An 18,877-nucleotide genomic window follows, 5' to 3' on the forward strand; every position below is an offset into this window, starting at 1 on the left:
GACCAGGTGGAGTCAGGCTCGCGGAGTTGGGAAGAGCAGGGCATGGCTCGACCGCTTTCCATCAATCCCTCATGACCAGGCTGAGGGCAAACACAGAGGCCACTGGGTCCTAGAGTAGGTGGGAGCCAGGCTGGAGGAGCTGCATGGAAGACAAGCAGTGGGACTCTGCCAACAGGGGGCGTGGACAAGATGGGAACAGTGGCTGGATAGGAAGCCCTGCTGTCCCAGTTGTGGCAAGCGGAGTTCTTCTGCATAAAATTCCTAATACAGTCCGCATTGTGATGCCCTTCCAAGACCATCTAACCTCTTTATCTGGGGAAAGGTTCATGCAACAGCATGGCCTGTGAGCACATCCTTAGCTGCTGCTAACCACCCTCAGACCATCACAGAGACCACCATGAGAATATCACAGAGAGCACCCTGAGAACATCAAATAGACCAATATGAGAACATCACAGAGACCACCTGAGAACATCAGACACTACCCTAAGAACATCACAGAGAGACTGAGACCAGACAATGTGCTGTTTTTAGAAACATCAAAGCAGGTGGGCATGCTGAACCTTACTGCAGAAAAGGGTGGAGAAGACAGTGTGTGTCCATAGAGATGGGCAGCTCAAACCCTGTGTAAGACCTACTACTGTCTCTGTGTAAGATCTACTGTCTCTATGTAAGGCCTACTACTGTCTCTGTGTAAGGCCTACTACTGTCTCTGTGTAAGGCCTGCTACCGTCTCTGTGTAAAGCCTGCTACTGTCTCTGTGTAAGGCCTACTGTCTCTGTGTAAGGCCTACTACTGTCTCTGTGTAAGGCCTACTGTCTCTGTGTAAGGCCTACTATTGTCTCTGTGTTAGGCCTACTACTGTCTCTGTGTAAGGCCTACAGTCTCTGTGTAAGACCTACTGTCTCCGTGTAAGGCCTACTGTCTCTGTGTAAGGCCTGCAGTCTCTGTGTAAGACCTACTGTCTATTGGACAACCCAGGTACACACAAGAGGAAGGCCATCAGAGCCAGTACAGAACGGGCCTCTGGATGGCTGTGGAACAGAGGGACTGATCCATGGGCGCATGCTACTGGGATACAAGCTGGGAACTGACCCAAAACACCCAGTGAGCCAGGTAACATCACTGATGATGCATCACTAGATGTGTTTTTACACTACGGTGGTGTTTGTCCATTCACACTTATTCTTCCTTCCTCCCTTGACTGGACATTGAAAGTTATCCGAACAATTCCATTTAGCTTTTACTGATCACACTGTTCAATACAGAGTTGTGCATATATTATATACACAAGGCAAAAAGAAACACATGTCTGTATGCATGACATTAACAGATAATGATGAATGCAGTTTCCAAAGCCAGCTGACTAAGTGTATTCATACAGATATGAGTACACCTGGATTAAAACAATTACAATCCGCCCTTGAAGGGAAAAAACCACATGACAGGGAAAAGTCATTAGCTGGGTTAGTCTTGCCAAACTTGAGAAGGGGCTGTTTTTCTTGGAAGGAATGAAGGTTTTCCTTGCAGTGTATCAGTGACAGTCAGGGCAACTAGAAAATGATGTATGTGTGTGTGTGTGTGTGTGTGTGTGTGTGTGTGTGTGTGTGTGTGTGTGTGTGTGTGTGTGTGTGTGTGTGTAAATGTCTCACAGACACTGTACAGATACAAACATAGACACACAAACAGAATACTGCAAGCATAACATTCTGTGTGATTGTGTGTGTATATCATGCAAATTCATGCACACACACACACACACACACACACACACACATAAAAAAGTATTCAGAAATACAAAGCAACTGAAGGTTCTTTGTGTCGTTGAGAACATGGGTGTCCAGGGAGCCATTAAAACCTTGTTAACTCGTCAGGACACCATTATCTGTGCTTTGTTAAAAGGAAAAAAGTCTTTGGAACAACAGTGGAACAAAGCCAAGGAAATCCCACATCCACACACACACACAAACACACACACACATACACACACACACACACACACACACACACACACACACACACGCACACACACACACGCACATGCAGAGCTACTACTACTGCCAGAGTATTGTTCTATCCAAAGCACTTACATGTGGCCTTCCTCTCACATACGCAAACAAAAACACACGCTCTCTCTCTTACCCATCATTCACATTCAGTAAACACACAGGCACACACACATACTCACACACACACACACACACACACTTCCCTTAATGTTTGAAGTCAGATTTTCCACTGTTTTAACTTGAACATGTCATACAGCCAGTTCCTGGCCTAACTAAAGCTGGCTCTGCACTGAATCCACCCTGGGTTGAGTCCACCCTGGGTTGAGTCCACCTCGGATCGAGTCCACCCTGCATTTGTTTAAGTATCTGCTGAGAATGGATGAGGAGCACACAGAGAGATTTAACCATTTGCTGTGCACAGTGGAGCAACGATGGGTAGTCTGTCTCTCTCTCTTTATCACACACACACACACACACACACACAACTAACAATGTAATATGAATTACTATGTAATGTGTAATCAAATTCCAACCAGCAAACAGTGTGTTGTGACATTAATCACCACACCCTTAATGTGCATACCAACTCTCTCTCTCTCTCTTTCTCACTCACCTCTCACCCACTCTCTCTCTTTCTCACTTGTTGCATACCCACCAAGAGCACTGTTTAAACTGGCCAAGGCTCTTGATATCAAACATTTGTCCTCTCTCTCTCTCTCTCTCTCTCTCTCTCTCCTTCTATGTCTCTCAGCACCTCCCTCTTGCTCTGTCCAAAATAACTTTCTCCAATTCTCATGAGAATTAAGTTTCCTTTTCTAACCACATTGTTTTATTCGACAGTGTGATGGAGACCAGGGCGATAGCTCTCGGGGCCGGTGGTCAGAGCTCAGGTTTAGACCTGGGTTCGAGTGCTGGGTAGGGTGGCTGCCTTCAGCCTCCATTACAGACTATAATTTGACGCTATTAGCTATTAACGATTTCCATGTGAAAAAGTACAACTCTGGAGTGTGCTCACTCCAAATGAGGCATGTGTTCACTCCAAATGAGTGTGCATTCACTACAAATGCAGAAACATGGAAACACAGGAGCAGCAGTTGTGGTTACACCTCAAACAGCTAAGTGCTCACACACACACATCACGGCTCAGGGCTGTGTATGGAGGAGAAGTTCAGGGTCCCAGAGCCCTGCCCCTGGGAGATGCAGCAGTGTTACTCTCTATTCTGGGTGCAGAAATCTCTCTGGTCAGTGACTTGGTAAAAGACAAGATCAGGAAGGAATCTGAACCATGTAGGCTTGGATTTCACAACACATACATGATGTGAAAAGTCTAAAGGTCCATGGGAAATGTAGTTTTAAAGCCCTAACCTCTAAAGATCTTAGTGACTTTACAACAAATGTCTGTACTCAGGTCCAAACACAGCACACAAGTTTAGAAACAACCATCTTCACACCAGCAAATCTGTGTAAATCTGTGCTGAATTGGCAACACTCAACATATCTGCATATTAACCTGCACCTAGTTTTACCTAGTTTTACAGTAAAGGACCAAGGATTGTGGGTACTGTAGTCCAACAGGGGGTGGGTGCAGACTGCACTGGGGGATTTGGCACCAGGCTGCTGAACTCGGCCACGACAGCTACAAGGCTCCAGCTCTTCCATAAAAGGGCTGTTTCAGCACACCACAGCCCAAACATAAGCACTCTGGCCTGGGTGCAGCGCAGGGACGGACGTTTGCCAGTCAGGGTGGGCAGGAGACAGAAAGCCTGCAGGCATGGGGGTTTGTGGGGAATGACTCACAGTAGCTGGGAAAGAGCAGCTATCACCCACTGGAGCTGCAGAAGAATGATGGGGCAATGCAGGAGGGGTGCAGTGACGCTGCTCTCTGTCTCTCTCTCACACACACACACACACACACACAGAGCGCATCAAGCTAGAGCAATGTGTCCTTAACAATATTAAACTTCAACAGCATACAAGAACAGATGTTCAACCAAATTAGTACTAATACCATATAAATCTACACCCACACACACCCACACACACTCACTCACAGAACCATGCAGGGAGGTTTATAGAATCATGGCCTTACCCTGCCAAGGTACCTCATTCTTCTCTCTCGATCGTTAGTTCCTTCTCTCCTGCTCAACAAATCCCTTCTTTCTGGACTCCCTCAGGGTTACTCCTCAGAGCTTGTTTGACAAACCGTCAGTCGCAGGTCTGCAAGCATGCACGCGCACGTGTATGTGTGTGTGTGAGTGTGCGTGCATGTATCTCCTTACTTACAACTAATTTCTTTAAACTCTTTACCCAATGCACTCAAACAGACAGTACCACCCATTGTAACTGCTCTAACATTCTAACTGTTCTAATGTTTTAACTGCTCTAGCTACTCTAACTGTTCTAACGTTCTAACTGCTCTAATGTTCTAACTGCTCTATTTGTTCTAACGTTCTAACTGTTCTAACATTCTAACTGTTCTGATGTTTTAACTGCTCTATCTGCTCTAACATTCTAACGGTCCCAGCCGCTCTAACTGCTCTTTCCTACTTGCCAGTTTGCTCCATCTTTGGCTCTATTCCCCTTCACTTCCCCCAGCCCAGGCTGAGAGAGACAAACACAGTAGCACACACCCTCTGAGCTCCAGTTGGGCTGAGACACACTCTCCCAACTCCCCTCCCTGTACCCATGCAGACCCCCCCAGCTTCTCTCCCTCTCTCCCTTTCTGTTTCTCTCTCCCTCCCTCCCTCTCTCTCTCTCTCTCTCTCTCTCTCTCTCACTCTGTCCTGTCACATGAAACCAGATGGGATGAGTCACTCCTCTAAAAAGAACCAAAAACCTAAAATCGAAATGAGCACTGACACAGACTCGCCGAGGCTAGTGAGAAGGGGGGATCAGAATCCATGTCCAATCAAAAACAGATTTCAGAAAATTCCACTACAGAGCCCATGTCCCATTGCAATGACAGTATCCCAAAGATCCAAACAATAACAGAAAAAGGAAAGACTAGGACTCAGGCAGAGAGCTCTTCTCCTCGTCCCTCTCAGCCCGCCCTTTCTCCCTCCCCCTCTCCTACACATGCCAGGACACATCAGCAAAGGATGAACGTAACCACCGCAGGAGATGGAAAACAGTGAAAGATTAATGGGATTCCTCTGCAAATTCAAAGACACACTCACAACCTCTCTCTCCCAGGACAGATACACCCTTCCCAACACCTCTCTCTCCCAGGACAGATAAACCCTTCCCAACACCTCTCTCTCCCAGGACAGATAAACCCTTCCCAACACCTCTCTCTCCCAGGACAGATAAACCCTTCCCAACACCTCTCTCTCCCAGGACAGATAAACCCTTCCCAACACCTCTCTCTCCCAGGACGGATAAACCCTTCCCAACACCTCTCTCTGCCAGGACGGATAAACTCTTCCCAACACCTCTCTCTGCCAGGACGGATAAACCCTTCCCAACACCTCTCTCTCCCAGGACAGATAAACCCTTCCCAACACCTCTCTCTCCTAGGACAGATAAACCCTTCCCAACACCTCTCTCTCCCAGGACAGATAAACCCTTCCCAACACCTCTCTCTGCCAGGACGGATAAACCCTTCCCAACACCTCTCTCTCCCAGGACAGATAAACCCTTCCCAACACCTCTCTCTGCCAGGATGGATAGACCCTTCCCAACACCTCTCTCTCTACCACTCTGTCCCAATTGACCAAAATGTTCCTTAAATGTCTTGAGCGACCAGGAGGTCCTAGCTTCCTAGTGCCAGCAGATAGCTAATAAACTCATGCTGTGTGGGAGGATTACACAGTAATAAAGACCTGCTCTAGGTCAACATACTGCACAATGGATAGGTTGTTCACTGGGTGTGGCAGGGGGCAGGCTTAAGTCAGAGAGGTGGGGCAGGGGCAGGTCTTGTTGGTATGAGCATCTGGAAGTGGAGGCACCACCAAACCTTAACGGAATGAGAAAACTGCTGTGTCTCCCTTTGTCATCATCATCATCACCATCATCATCACTATCATCATCATCACCACCATCATCATCACCATCACCATTATCATCACCATCATCATCATCACAATTATCATCACCATCATCACAATTATCATCACCATCATCATCACCATCACTATCATCACTATCATCACCATCATCATCATCAGTGTTTTGGAGCCATGGGAGATGCTTAATGACAGCAAAATCAACAGCATGTGAAATACAGATGCACACACATATATACACACATAAGGATACACATGTGCACACAAACAAACTGGCACACACACATACGCACATGCATGCACGCATACACACACACAATCAGACACATGTGAAGGCACCATAAATTATTCATTGCAGTGGACATGGCTAGCAAAGGGTGATGACTAAAAGAGTAACCATGGAGATCAGCAACAAATACACAAACACACACACACACACACACACAGCAAAACACAGAACTATGATCAGTCTTATGATAAACATATGATGAGGGAAAAAAAACAACCACTTCAAAGACAATTGTTCATCTTTCGTACATGAACTCATACACACTCTCTGTCTCTTGCTTACACACACACATACACACACACACACCTTTTCTGTGAGTATCAGGTTGGGTCTTTGGCTTAATGCTACAGTTTCAGGCATGCCAAGTTCTCATCTCTTCAAAGCTATAGCACTCTCTCTCTCTCTCTCTCTCTCACACACACACACACACACACACACACACATACACACACACACACATAAACACACACACATAATCACTGTAAAATGTGTAGTATGGCCTTAAGCTTTCAAAATACAGGATTCTTCCCAAAGTCTCTCCCTGTCTCATGGGCACAGACACACTATTACATACTATTACTTTGATTTCATACACTGTCAAACTTTGTTCTCATTCTCACTTCTAAATTATCAGTATACGCAAGCACACAAGATCAGACACACACTCACACAGCTTTCATTAGTTGTTGACCGCTAAGGCTTTTTCAGGGGCCAATGCTGGATGTTTCCCCATCTTCAGCCACACCCCTTTCAACTTCACCCCTTCAGCCACACCCTTTCAACTCCACCCCTTTAGCCAAACCCCTTCAGTCACATCCATTCAGCCACACCCCCTCAACTCCACCCCTTCAGCCAGACCTCTTCCTTCTGAACGTTTCTCCACACCCTCCAAAGGCATGTACAGTTACTGCTAGGACCCTCCTAAATTCACAAGGAAATGTGATTCAGTTTGCTGACCTAGTTTCTCAAACATTATGGAATTCACAGATTTTAGAAGACAAATGCCCTCTCAGATCAGCTATTTTACTGCCTGCTTTGCAGACATTCACTGAAAGCCTTTAGGACTTGGCCAAAAGGTTATTTTAAAAAAAATGCTTATAGCATCTTTAATGAGACAAAGGACAGCCAGTCAACTTTGGGACTGGTTGTGAAATAAATGAGCATGAGCCTGGCATGCAGCAAAATACACCACAGCACTCTCGCATGCAGTCGACGTGCTCCTGACACAGAGAACTGATCCTGGATCCCTGCTGCCCAGCTCAAAGAGGGGCTGCTGCAGGGGTTCATGCAGGATGAGCTGATTCCAGATCTGTACTCTGCCACACCTGGCTGGCTATGAAAGCCCCAATCGAGAACATCTGCAGCTTGTTGGTGATGTAACAACAGCAGTAATAGATGCCACCCAGACACACCTAAGACGCTCCTTCTTGCACATTTGTGATGGTATTTAATAAACATGGCATTAATCTTCTCAGTCTGGATGTGGGGGGGCAGTGACTGTTGGTGCTGTGGTTCTGGATTGGGCCTTTAACAGTTAAGAAGGAGGGTAAGAGCACGCTGGTAGTTGTCATACCTACCATTTCCATCGTCATGACAATGCTCGGAAGAAGTTGAAATTAAAATGACTAGAAATAGACTTTATGTGTGAGGGCGAGAGAGAGAGAGAGAGAGAGAGAGAGAGAGAGAGAGCAAGAATGTTTTCACTGTGCACATACTGTATGTACACGCGCACACACACACACACACACACACACACACACACACACACACACACACACACACACACACACACATACTGTTCCTTTAAAAAGAATGTCCCAAACTAGGGTGGGGTTCCTTTCCAGATTCTGTAATGACTCCAGCATTCTGTGGGCTGAGCCAGGAAACTACAGTCCCGACCTCCCGAGCGGAGAGCAAACCACACGTACGTGCAACGGTTCAGAAAATTCATCAACGTGCCACGATCCATAAGGCAGCGTCAAATGTGTGTGTGTGTGTGTGTGTGTGTGTGTGTGTGTGTGTGTGTGTGTGTGTGTGTGTAGGTGTGTGTGTGTGTGTGTGTGTGTGTGTGTGTGTGTGTGTGTGTGTAGGTGTGTGTGTGTGTTTGTGTGTGTGTGTGTCGATGCCCTACTAAATGGGGAAAAGTATGTGATATCTATCTTAGTGAGAAACCAGGCGACAATGTGCCTAGTTTGATATTTCTCAGTTCTCGCTGAAAAATGTCTCCGCGCAAAACTCTGACTGACTTTTTTAAACTGTAAGGGTTCTCCGCGCTCTTCCCCGGTATCCAGGAGCACAGAGGACGTTTATGTCGGAACGTGAGGAAACAGAGGAGAGCGAGGGCTCCGACATACTTCTAAGCGAGTTAAAGCTTACGCACCCTCCCTGTGCAGGTAGCAGGAGGATCCTACTTAGAGTCATTAGTTACTGTCTCCTCCAAGAGCTCAGAAATTAGACAGATTACCAGACCGTGGCGAGCGACGATGGATGGAGGTAAAGTGTTGGAGCACTGCAGTTGCAATAACGCTACTAATATGTTTAGCTGCTCTTAAATTAAGGAATAAATGTATCTTTCAGTGTTCATTATAGTTAATGAGTTACTTTAGAATTAAAGAAAAACCCACAAATAAACGAAAATCTTGTGTAAAATAGCAAACAGACTTACCTACACAGATAGGCTTTCAGGTGTTGCGCTGTTTCGGTACAGCACTCTTTAAAGGGTCCGCGACGAACTGAGCGATCTGCGGCCAGTGTGTGTGTGTGTGTGTGTGTGTGTGTGTGTGTGTGTGTGTGTGTGTGTGTGTGTGTGTGTCGGAGAGGGTCCGCTTCGCTTCAGTGATGCTCTCCGCGCGCTTCACATTTCACTCCAGCCGAACAGGTAGAAAAACCCAATGATACGGAACCCCCCTGCGCGCGCGCTCTCAGTTTGCTGGCTACTCGAAAAAGGCACAAAAACTATTAGCTATCTGAGCATTTGTTGTTGCAAATGTCTTATTTGTCTTATCGCCTGTGTGACCGTATATAACCCAGATGCATCTGTTACAAGAAACAATTCGACTGTTTCTCCACAAGCAACAAGTCGGCCGTTTTCCCAGCTGGTGTGTCCCGTTCTGATAAAACATTTTGAGGCGGGTTAGTCCAGCCTCCCTGGCAGACCAGCATCCCGGCGGAAGACAAGCTATTGTTCATTACATCACCATTTCAAATTCTTCGGAACTCGAACACAAACAGCCTGTTTTGCACAAATCGGGCAGGAGAGGATCTACGCGCGGATAAGGGGCAACTGCCGCCCCCTGTGTTTTGCCTGCCAGCCTATGTACCACTCCATAATGACCCAGGTTTGGGGGGGGGGGGGGGGGGGGGGGGGGGGGGTTGTTAGTTTGTGTGTGTGTGTGTGCCAAAACTCCTGAACCTCACATTCGAACCAATAATGTCTACTGATAATAGTAGTAGGTAGGATAATTAGATTAATAATGAACGAAACAATTAGCTGTGCAAGTGTATTCACGGTCACGCCTCTAAGTGAACGTGCCGCTACTCTGCTCGTGCCACATATCACCGTGCGCCTTCGGCTCTTTGGCAGTTTCGTTTGCATTTGAGTTGGCGTTGGAGAGGTGAGTGAGTTGCTATGGCTTGGTAATATCACTTTAGGTATGCACTAAGACTGGGAACAAAAAAGAGAGCAATTCACCTACATTTATTTTAATTCCGTACTAATCACATTATATCCTAGTAGTTATGCAACAAAAACAAAATACTGTTACTTATCCAACTAGCTGTCTTGTTGGCACGTAAACGACAGTGGAGATTAATATGATTGTATTATACTTTGAGCGCTAAACTGTTTCTAGTTACAGCTAAATTTATCGTAATGCATGAATGAATGCAAATTGGGTGAACGTGTTAGGACTTTAATTGCAAATTGCGGTTACTAGAAAGTTTATGGCAAGCCTGTGTATTAATTTAGTTCCATACGCGCAGCATCATGGGTTAAGCGTTTACTGTCAAGACTAACGGTGTAAATACGTCAACCGACGTCTAGTGGTGAAAATATTGATTCTACCTTACTGTATGGCGATAATGTTTAAATGTGCATGTGGGCTACATTATACATATAGATGTAATGTTCCAACTATATTTAAGATGTATTTTGGATACGTTTGCATGGCTCATTATGTGTCTGCATTGCATAACGTATTTGAACAGTGCTTTTAGATGCTGCCAGTGAGAGTAGCTTTCCTAAGGACAAGTAAGAGTGTAACTGAGACATTACCGGCTTTTTCACGCCAAACTACCAAAATTGAGCGGAAGATGGCGTAATAAATGCAGTGGGAACTAATCTGTAGCCAAGAGCCCACAAAAAAATGGAAAAAGAAATAGAAGACTTTAATGTAATTAAGATGGAGAAATGATACATCAGCAACACCCCTCTAAAACATGCCATTCTGCTAAAGGTGCCTCCCACACGATGTGAAGTTTTATAGATCTGCTAAGGCTGGCCTATTCTATAAATAACCTCCATCCAGAACTCTCTGTAGGTGCCCACTTTACGAACACATAATCTATAGCGCTAATTACAGCCTAACATAAGATTTAAGTTCACACTTTTTTTTGGTTTGTATTCAGAAGTCATCTGTGATTTTACCGGAGTTATGTGCGATGTGTAAACTGCATCTGCCTTCAGACACCTATTTCATGGGTACAACTCCAAACGTAGTAGTCGTCATAAGGACGCGTTTGGTGCCCTCTAGTGTACGCTGAAGTATCCTTGTAAATGGGCGTTCATGACTTCCCCCAGTCAATGTTTGCAGAAGTCCAAAATAACGCATTCGGTTTCGTTCAACTTCTCAGATTGGAATAATTTGAATAGACTCACATTAAAGCGTAATCTAATATGATCATTTGGGATTATGTACACTTTTCAGAATTAGAGTGTTTAAAAATTAATACAATGTATAAAAATAAGACCTATGTGTATAGGATAATGAGGAAGCCATAGGTCACCTGTGCTCTTACCTGAATCCCTGTGTGTGTGCGCAACTTAATTAGACGGTGTTTGGCAAATCTGTGCTCCACACAGTATTCAAAACAACATGATTCTCTCTGCCTGAACACTCCGCCTCCGCAAACACACACACACACACACACACACTTGTACCTTGTAACCTTGTGTTAAATTCTTATTTAGATTCCATTCTTACAGATAAAGTAGAATGGCGTATATGTATCGGTATTTAAATTATCATATCAGTATGCTGTCTTCACAAACATATAATGGCACGTGGGCGTAAGTAAGCTACACCACGGCTTCAGCATTATTGGGTCCCACTAAGTTTCGAGTCAAGAGTTCGAGTTATGTCCTCCACGCGGCGCTGCCCGCTTGTGTCGTGTCTCGTCTATTTTTCTGATCGTACATGGGGTGCCCTCGTATTGTATCGTATCTCGTCTAGGCACAGGACCCACTGTGCCGGTAAAGAGATTTTGGAGAACAAACAGATCGCACACCTGACACTGAACAGAAATTGTGTGTGGACTGAGGTGACTGAGCAGAAGTTGAAGGCCTATTGGGAGCGTGACAGTGGTGTGCAAGAGCGTGTGTGTGTGTGTGTGTGTGTGTGTGTGTGTGTGGTGTGTGTCAGAGAGAGAGAGAGGGAGAGAGAGAGAGAGAGAGAGAGAGAGAGAGAGAGAGAGAGAGAGAGAGAGAGAGAGAGAGAGAGAGAGAGAGAGAGAGAGAGGGGACAGCCTTACTTATGCTTGCATTAGCGCCTCACGACCGCGAAGACAAAAGACAGAATCTTTGAACTCGAACAAACACAAACGCGTGCGCGCACGGACGTACACGCCTGTAAAACCGACTTCATTCTCACAGTAACCATCGCTCCATCTCCTGCCCAAACTCTTCCTCCTCTGCAGTCCATTACGAGAGATTAAAGCCCACGATATTTCATGGACTCATAAACACTTCACTCGCGCGCAACGTAGTTCTTTTCACGAGACTCGACACAGCAAACGCCGACGGCAAAACCTCCTTAAAAGCATCTTTACTTTTTTCATTTCTTTCACTAATTTCCTCATACAACCCCTCAGTGTAGTGTTAAAAATAGATTAGAGTATACCATACCACCCCGGAATCATTATAAAAAGTAACTCTGGCAATGGTGACAAAGATACAGAAATAGCAGATTGAGACACCCCAGCAAAATGTGCCGGTGAGGACTTGTAAATTCAACTACTCACACAACACAAGCACATGTATGCCAGTGAACCCATCGCGTTAGGCTACAGCGTGCTACTGTTCTTCTAAAGAGTCCCAAACCTTCTGCACTGACCTCCCACGCACCCAGACACGCGCAGCTGGGTTCGGAGTCGCCATTCTTCACGCGCCATTGCAGGCTACTGCAGCAGTCTGCTGAGGAAATTAAAAACGTATGGTCTCATTAATCCCACTCAGTCAGAGATCGTAATCGAGACTACATAGCGCCCTTAGCAGGTGAAATGGGACCTCGTGTTTGCCAAGCAAATACTCCAGAGGCTGTTGTGCTAATTATATATACACAGAAAAGCATGGCACCGAAGGAAATTGGCTAGGACACCACGTTATTCTGCGGTCACCAAATCTGAACATCAGAACGATCCTAGGTTAGAGAGCAGGGTATGTAAGGGTCATAAAATATCACTACAGCAATAACCCACTTTATTCAAACACTTGGATGTAGTTGTAGGCCTACAGAGAGAGAGAGAGAGAGAGAGAGAGAGAGAGAGAGAGAGAGAGAGCGAGAGCGAGCGCTGGAGAGATGATCAAAATTGCAGTGAAGTACACAAGGTTTCCAGAGAAACAGGACATTTCGACCAGAGGTTCTTCATCAGCTGTACATCCAAAATGCTTCTGGAGTTCAAGAATGGAATTGTTGATAACGGGATCTTTTCATGCTAGTTATTTTAGTGGCAGTGTAAATGTACTTGTAGCACATCTAGAGCAGTTGCAGGCTACCACTGGTATTATCTGAATGGTCATTTATCTCTGTCTTGCAGAGCATGTCTTTGATGTTTTCGTCCGTAGGAGACTAGTTGAGGATCCTTAAAAAGGGATGCGGTCTCTGCATCGTCCAGAGGGATTCTGAAGTGTTTAAGTATAATATTAGCCGCTGTTTTATTTGTAGGATGATAACTGAGCACCAAAGGAATTCTTATCTTAAGAGTAGATTGTTTATATATCAGTGCGTTCACTCTCTGAACATGTAAAACATAAACAAAAGCATCATATGGCATTCTTAGGAAACTCACGGTAATGAAAATATTCACACATACGCATAGTTTTCTGGTGGAAGCTGTGAAGAGTTGAATTGGAACTACGAATGTGATATTTATATATATATATATATATATATATATATATATATATATATATATATATATATATATATATATATATATATATATAAGATATATATATATATACAAAGTTTCCAGAGAAACAGGAAATTTGTCTTTCAGTTGTACTTCCTTCACCCCCCCCCCACACACACACACACACACGATAATAAGGTGGGTGGTAAATGTACATTCAGACCCAGTACAGAAATTCAGATTTCACTTTTTCAACTATTTCAAATAATGTACCTACTCTTGTTTTCAATTTAATGTAATGTAAAAAACTTTGAACTTTTATCAGCTGCAGTACAGCAACTCCCCGTGCAAGACAACAGGTCTTCTGTGCACGGACAGAAGTTAAACAGCGTCTTGTGTCTTATGTTTCAGACCAACCTGAGCTCTTGTAACACGTAAAAAATATTGTTCTGAAAGAGAATGTCAGAGTTATATTAACATCTGTCGCATGTGCAGCTATTATTATTGCAATTTCTTATATTAACCATTTGCACTTATTTGCAATCGTTGTATGCTGTAATCCTAGACATTTCCTAATTATAATTCATTCAGTATGATCGCCTCAGGTATTTTTTCCATGTCATGACAAATACATACATAGTCATGCGTAAAGACGAATTCAGTAAGCACAATAATCTTACATCTTGTCGCTGCAGCTAATCGGTTTTGCGTTGCTGCGCCCTGACCATCGTTAATGTTGCGTCTATATATATATATATATATATATATATATATATATATTTTTTTTTTTTTTTTTTTTTTTTTTTTTTTAAGATGCCCACCTCAGCCAGGCAGCTCGTCAGCATGCGCTCCAACCCATAGCACGAGGAGCAGCAGTGTTTCCCCGTGTTATGACAGCCGTCCCCTTCCTTCTAGCGCGCGGGGCGCGCCTGCTTCGCACGCGCAAGCTCGTCGTTTTTGACACGCGCGACACATTCAGCCCAGTAGGTTTCGTATTCTGATGCGCCGTTAAAAAAAAAACACAAAAAAAACAAACCCGCAGTTATAGTATGCTGGAGGCATGCTTAGAAATGCTTTTATGATAGTGTGCAACGTTTTATGATAGTGTGCAAGCTATATAGCAACGTTTTAAGAGGGAGAGGGGCTGTGAGAAGCAAAAGCCAGTGTGTTTAGGGGACGGCAGCTTCCCTTGCTGAGATCTGTGGGTGCATAGTGCAGGAGCGGGACAGCTACACCTTCCACATTCTCCCGGTGGCTAAAGGGGGTCTCTCTAAGTTCATGGTTCACTTCTAGAAAGGTAAGCACGGACGACCGAGTTTGCTTGTTGTTTTATCAATGGAAAGAATGGAAAGAATAAACAGGTTTTATAAAGAGATGTTTAAAGAAGTCAAAACTATAGTGAAGTACACAAGAGAGAAAACAGATATAAATATGTCGACTTCCTCAAATATATTATGTGCACTTTGGTACCTGGAACAAAAGATGTGTAATAAAAATACATGTATTTAAAACTATTTAAAATGGCATTATCTATTGTGGCGAATCAGAAAATATAAACCGTGGGACGTTATTGTACACTCTTTCTGACAAGTAAACCTTTCACACTGAATTTACTGAACACTTCTGAATTAGGTGAGGTGGCTTCAAGGCCTGCGTGCTGTAAAGCTGACGCTAGTGCAGTTTTACTAGCCAGAGCAGTGCACTGTTGTAATATTATTTTCCCATTTTTTGTATGCATTATATAATACCTTCGTCCGTAATGTGCGCCTCTGTACATGTCAGTAGCGACGTCAGAACACAAACCCGATTTCCTACAGATGTGTGCCGTTATTAAAACGCAACTTATCTGAAAGCAAATGTCGTCGGGAAAAAATACGCGTACCTGCCTGTGACTTGAGTCAACAGGCAGCCGGTACATCAAACAGAGAGGGTAAACGGAAGACCCTGCGCAGATTTAATGAGCTCCTCTCAACTCATTTGACCGATGAGAAAGGCACTTGACTGAGATGAGAAAAGTACTCATCTGAACTTCCCTTCCAGCGAAGGGCTGTATGAAAGCGCTAAGCAGCTGAACGAGCAATCAGACGAGGTATTGCTTACCTAAAGTGACAGAGTACGAGGTACAGGTTGGGATTATTGGCTGTTAACTGCATTCATATACGAATGTTTAATGTCCCATCTAAATGGCCTTTAATTATGATGAGACGATGAGTAGTACAACCTTATGATAATGTGTTTGCAGAAGCTTAAGATAGGAAGATTTGATTCAGATATACCGCTTGCATTAGAAAGTGCCTATAAAACCTGGCTGCTCGGGTTTAAATGAAGTACCTCATTCCCATACGAGGTTAGGAAGAGGCCTGGACAGAGTGGGTGGCTGAGTGGTCAGCTCACTGTCTGATGTCAAATTAACAAAACATCCTGGACATTTTTCTCCATTTTCATGGACACTGCTGCGGAAAATAATAGGCAGCTTGGTACTGTTATTCTGATTCACATAACACTTTAAAATGTACCTGCCCTGTTATTTAAAACTTACCTGTCCTGTTATTTGTTGTTGTTTTTTTTCATCAGAAGACTGGAAGATGACTTCATTTTCATAAAGGTTTTGACACCAAGGCCGCAGCACTCCACTATTGCTGAAGAATGAGACTTTCCCTCCAGGACTTCATGTTGCATCCATTTTGGCAGTATGAACCACACCTGCGAATCCCAGCTGTCCAATGCAACTGCCGACCCACTGGGGGGGCATAAGATTTGGGAGGTGGCCTTGATTGTACTTGTAACTGGTCCACTGTCCTTCATCACCATCCTGGGTAACCTCTTGGTACTTATCTCCTTCCGGGTCAACAGCCAACTAAGGACCATCAGCAACTACTATCTGCTGAGTCTGGCAGTGGCTGACTTAATCTTGGGCATGGTGTCAATGAACCTCTATACGGCTTACATCATTATGGGGCGTTGGATGTTGGGACATTTAGCATGTGACTTGTGGCTAGCGCTGGACTACGTAGCTAGCAATGCTTCTGTTATGAACCTTTTGGTCATTAGCTTTGACCGGTACTTTTCCGTAACTCGACCATTAACATATCGAGCGCGGCGGACCCCAAAAAGAGCAGCGGTGTTGATTGCACTAGCATGGGTTGTGTCATTTGTATTGTGGGCACCCGCCATCTTGTTCTGGCCACATGAGGCCAGGCGCCCATCAACGGAGGAAGAGGAAGTGAAGAACTGTTCCATCCCATTCCTGGCAGAGCCCAGCCTGACGTTTGGCACAGCCATCGCCGCCTTTTACCTCCCCGTCAGCATCATGATCGTCTTATACTGGCGCATTTACTGGGAGATTGAAAACAGAGCAAAAGGACTCGCCAAATTCATGGGGTCTGTGAGTAGCAGCGAAGGTAATTCTGTGAAGGTAGACAAACCATCCATCTACCAAAACAATGATCACAGCAGTTTCAGCAGCTCTATGGAGAGAATGCCCAGGAAGGGTCAAAGTTTGGCCAGGAGTGAATCAGTTGGGTGCTTTCCTGGAAGACCGAAATCTCTGGTAACAGGAAATGTGAACACGCATTCACCAACAGAAGAATTGAACTACAAGGAGGCTTACAGCAGCAGTAGCTGGAACATCGACGATGAGGATGACGATGGCACGACCTCTTCATTCACTGAGGAAGAGCAGGAACAAGATCTTCAAGGGACGGTGGTGTCTGCATCGAACCTTGCAGTGATCAGGCTGAAATATCTCCAGGGTAGCTCAGAGGACCGGCGGGAACTTCCAGCCCCACCCGCCGAAGCTACAGATCTCACAGCAGGGGAGGCCTCGACTCACTCTTCCCCAAAAGTGCCTGGACTGCCAGATGTCAGCCTGCACAAGCAGCCCAAAGCCAAATGGCGAATAAACACAATCATCCGAGAGAAGAAAGCAGCACGGATGCTGAGCGCCATCCTGCTGGCCTTCATCCTGACGTGGACGCCCTACAACATCATGGTCCTGGCTTCCGTTTCGTACTGCGTGCCTGAGAAGCTTTGGCAGCTGGGATACTGGCTGTGCTACGTCAACAGCACAGTCAACCCCATGTGCTACGCCCTGAGCAATGAGTCCTTCCGCACCACCTTCAAAGCACTGCTCACATTTCGCCGCGGCGTTGCTAGGAGGTGGGAGGCAGGTCGCCAGAGTCAGCACACCTCAGTGAGGCAGGACAAGTCGTGTAGCACCGTGTAACTTGTTAACCTCGTTAATCTTCGTTTGCAGCACTGAACGAAAGAACTGAATGTGGGAGGAACAAACTGCAGTCAGTTTTTTAAACCCCTTTTGCCTCACAGTTGTTCTGGTTGAATGGACAGCTACCGTCCCCTGTATAGACTCACATATCATGTTCGATCCCTCTACAATAAACAAAAAAGGGCTGAGATCAAATGTGTTAAATGATGTTCTTTTTCTCTATAAAACAGCCTAACCCATGCCTATAACGTGTCTTAACCTTAACATAAGACACTGGTGCACTTTGACGCATTGCCAACTATAAATGACAGAACATTTGGATAGTTTTGTTCTGTTTACTGAAGCTGTGCTATGTTATGTTTCTGAGGTCCATGTCCAACTTCTTTTTCCCTCTCATCCTACAACACGTCTGTCTTGTGTCTTGACCACTGATTGGCTGTATTATTTGAAGCAGTGTACAGTGCCGTTTTTAAACTTCACTGTCTGCAGAGACAGGAAAAGATGATGCCTAAAATAACAGCCGTTCTGCAACCACTCCACCGTTTCCTATACACGGGCTCATAAAACAATGTCGTGGCATTATTCCATGGAATAGATTCTTTCCGTCAGTGGTCTTAGGCTACTTGGACCACACTTCATTATCTTTAACAGTTTAGATTCCAGGTAGAGAATGATTATGCAAAATGGCTATAAAACATGATTTGTTTATAGTAGCAAATAAATTGGATTTTTTTTTGTTACACTTAAAAGTGTTTTTTTTTTTCGGTATAACTATGAAAGTCTCTTCACATCAGTAATTCCCAAGATGAGAACTTGGATTGAGGATTAGCTTTTGTTTCCTATGTCATTATGAAGAAATAAACTTGATCATAAATGTACAGGCTTAGATCTGCTTAAAGATTTGTAGCATGTGGGAAAAAAAAGCTAACAGTTGGGAATGGTCCCACTTCGCAGACACACACACACTTCCTGTATCCATATTGGGATGTGTTCTCCATGTAGG

At 44.7% G+C, this 18,877-nt stretch overlaps 2 protein-coding genes across 5 annotated transcripts in view; one reads left to right on the plus strand and one right to left on the minus strand.

The window, feature by feature from the left end:
- myo1ca (myosin Ic, paralog a) overlaps nucleotides 1-9,570 on the minus strand; it is a 32,250-nt gene extending 22,680 nt beyond the window's left edge. The window contains exon 1 of one of the 2 annotated variants that reach the window (XM_027032207.2): nucleotides 8,968-9,570. Coding sequence is in view for 1 of the 2 variants with exons in the window: in XM_027032206.2 (XP_026888007.2) it covers nucleotides 4,099-4,116 (18 nt within the window). In the remaining variant the exon portion in view is untranslated. Of the gene's footprint in view, nucleotides 1-4,098; nucleotides 4,657-8,967 lie in introns of those variants that run through there. The other variant, XM_027032206.2, reaches the window with a different exon arrangement.
- chrm1b (cholinergic receptor, muscarinic 1b) lies at nucleotides 8,468-18,064 on the plus strand. 3 transcript variants are annotated; one of them, XM_027032211.2, is made up of 2 exons: nucleotides 8,468-8,795; nucleotides 16,224-18,064. In XM_027032211.2, exon 2 carries the CDS (start codon nucleotides 16,342-16,344, stop codon nucleotides 17,872-17,874), a length of 1,533 nt encoding a protein of 510 aa, XP_026888012.2. In that variant the 5' UTR covers nucleotides 8,468-8,795; nucleotides 16,224-16,341; the 3' UTR covers nucleotides 17,875-18,064. The 3 variants fall into 3 exon arrangements, with proteins under 3 accessions (XP_026888012.2, XP_026888011.2, XP_026888010.2); XM_027032210.2 differs by lacking the exon at nucleotides 8,468-8,795 and adding an exon at nucleotides 9,726-9,916; XM_027032209.2 differs by lacking the exon at nucleotides 8,468-8,795 and adding an exon at nucleotides 14,575-14,946.
- Nucleotides 18,065-18,877: the final 813 nt, after the last annotated feature.

The sequence above is a fragment of the Electrophorus electricus genome, chromosome 6, assembly GCF_013358815.1.
Source record: "Electrophorus electricus isolate fEleEle1 chromosome 6, fEleEle1.pri, whole genome shotgun sequence".
In the NCBI taxonomy this organism is placed as follows: domain Eukaryota; kingdom Metazoa; phylum Chordata; class Actinopteri; order Gymnotiformes; family Gymnotidae; genus Electrophorus; species Electrophorus electricus.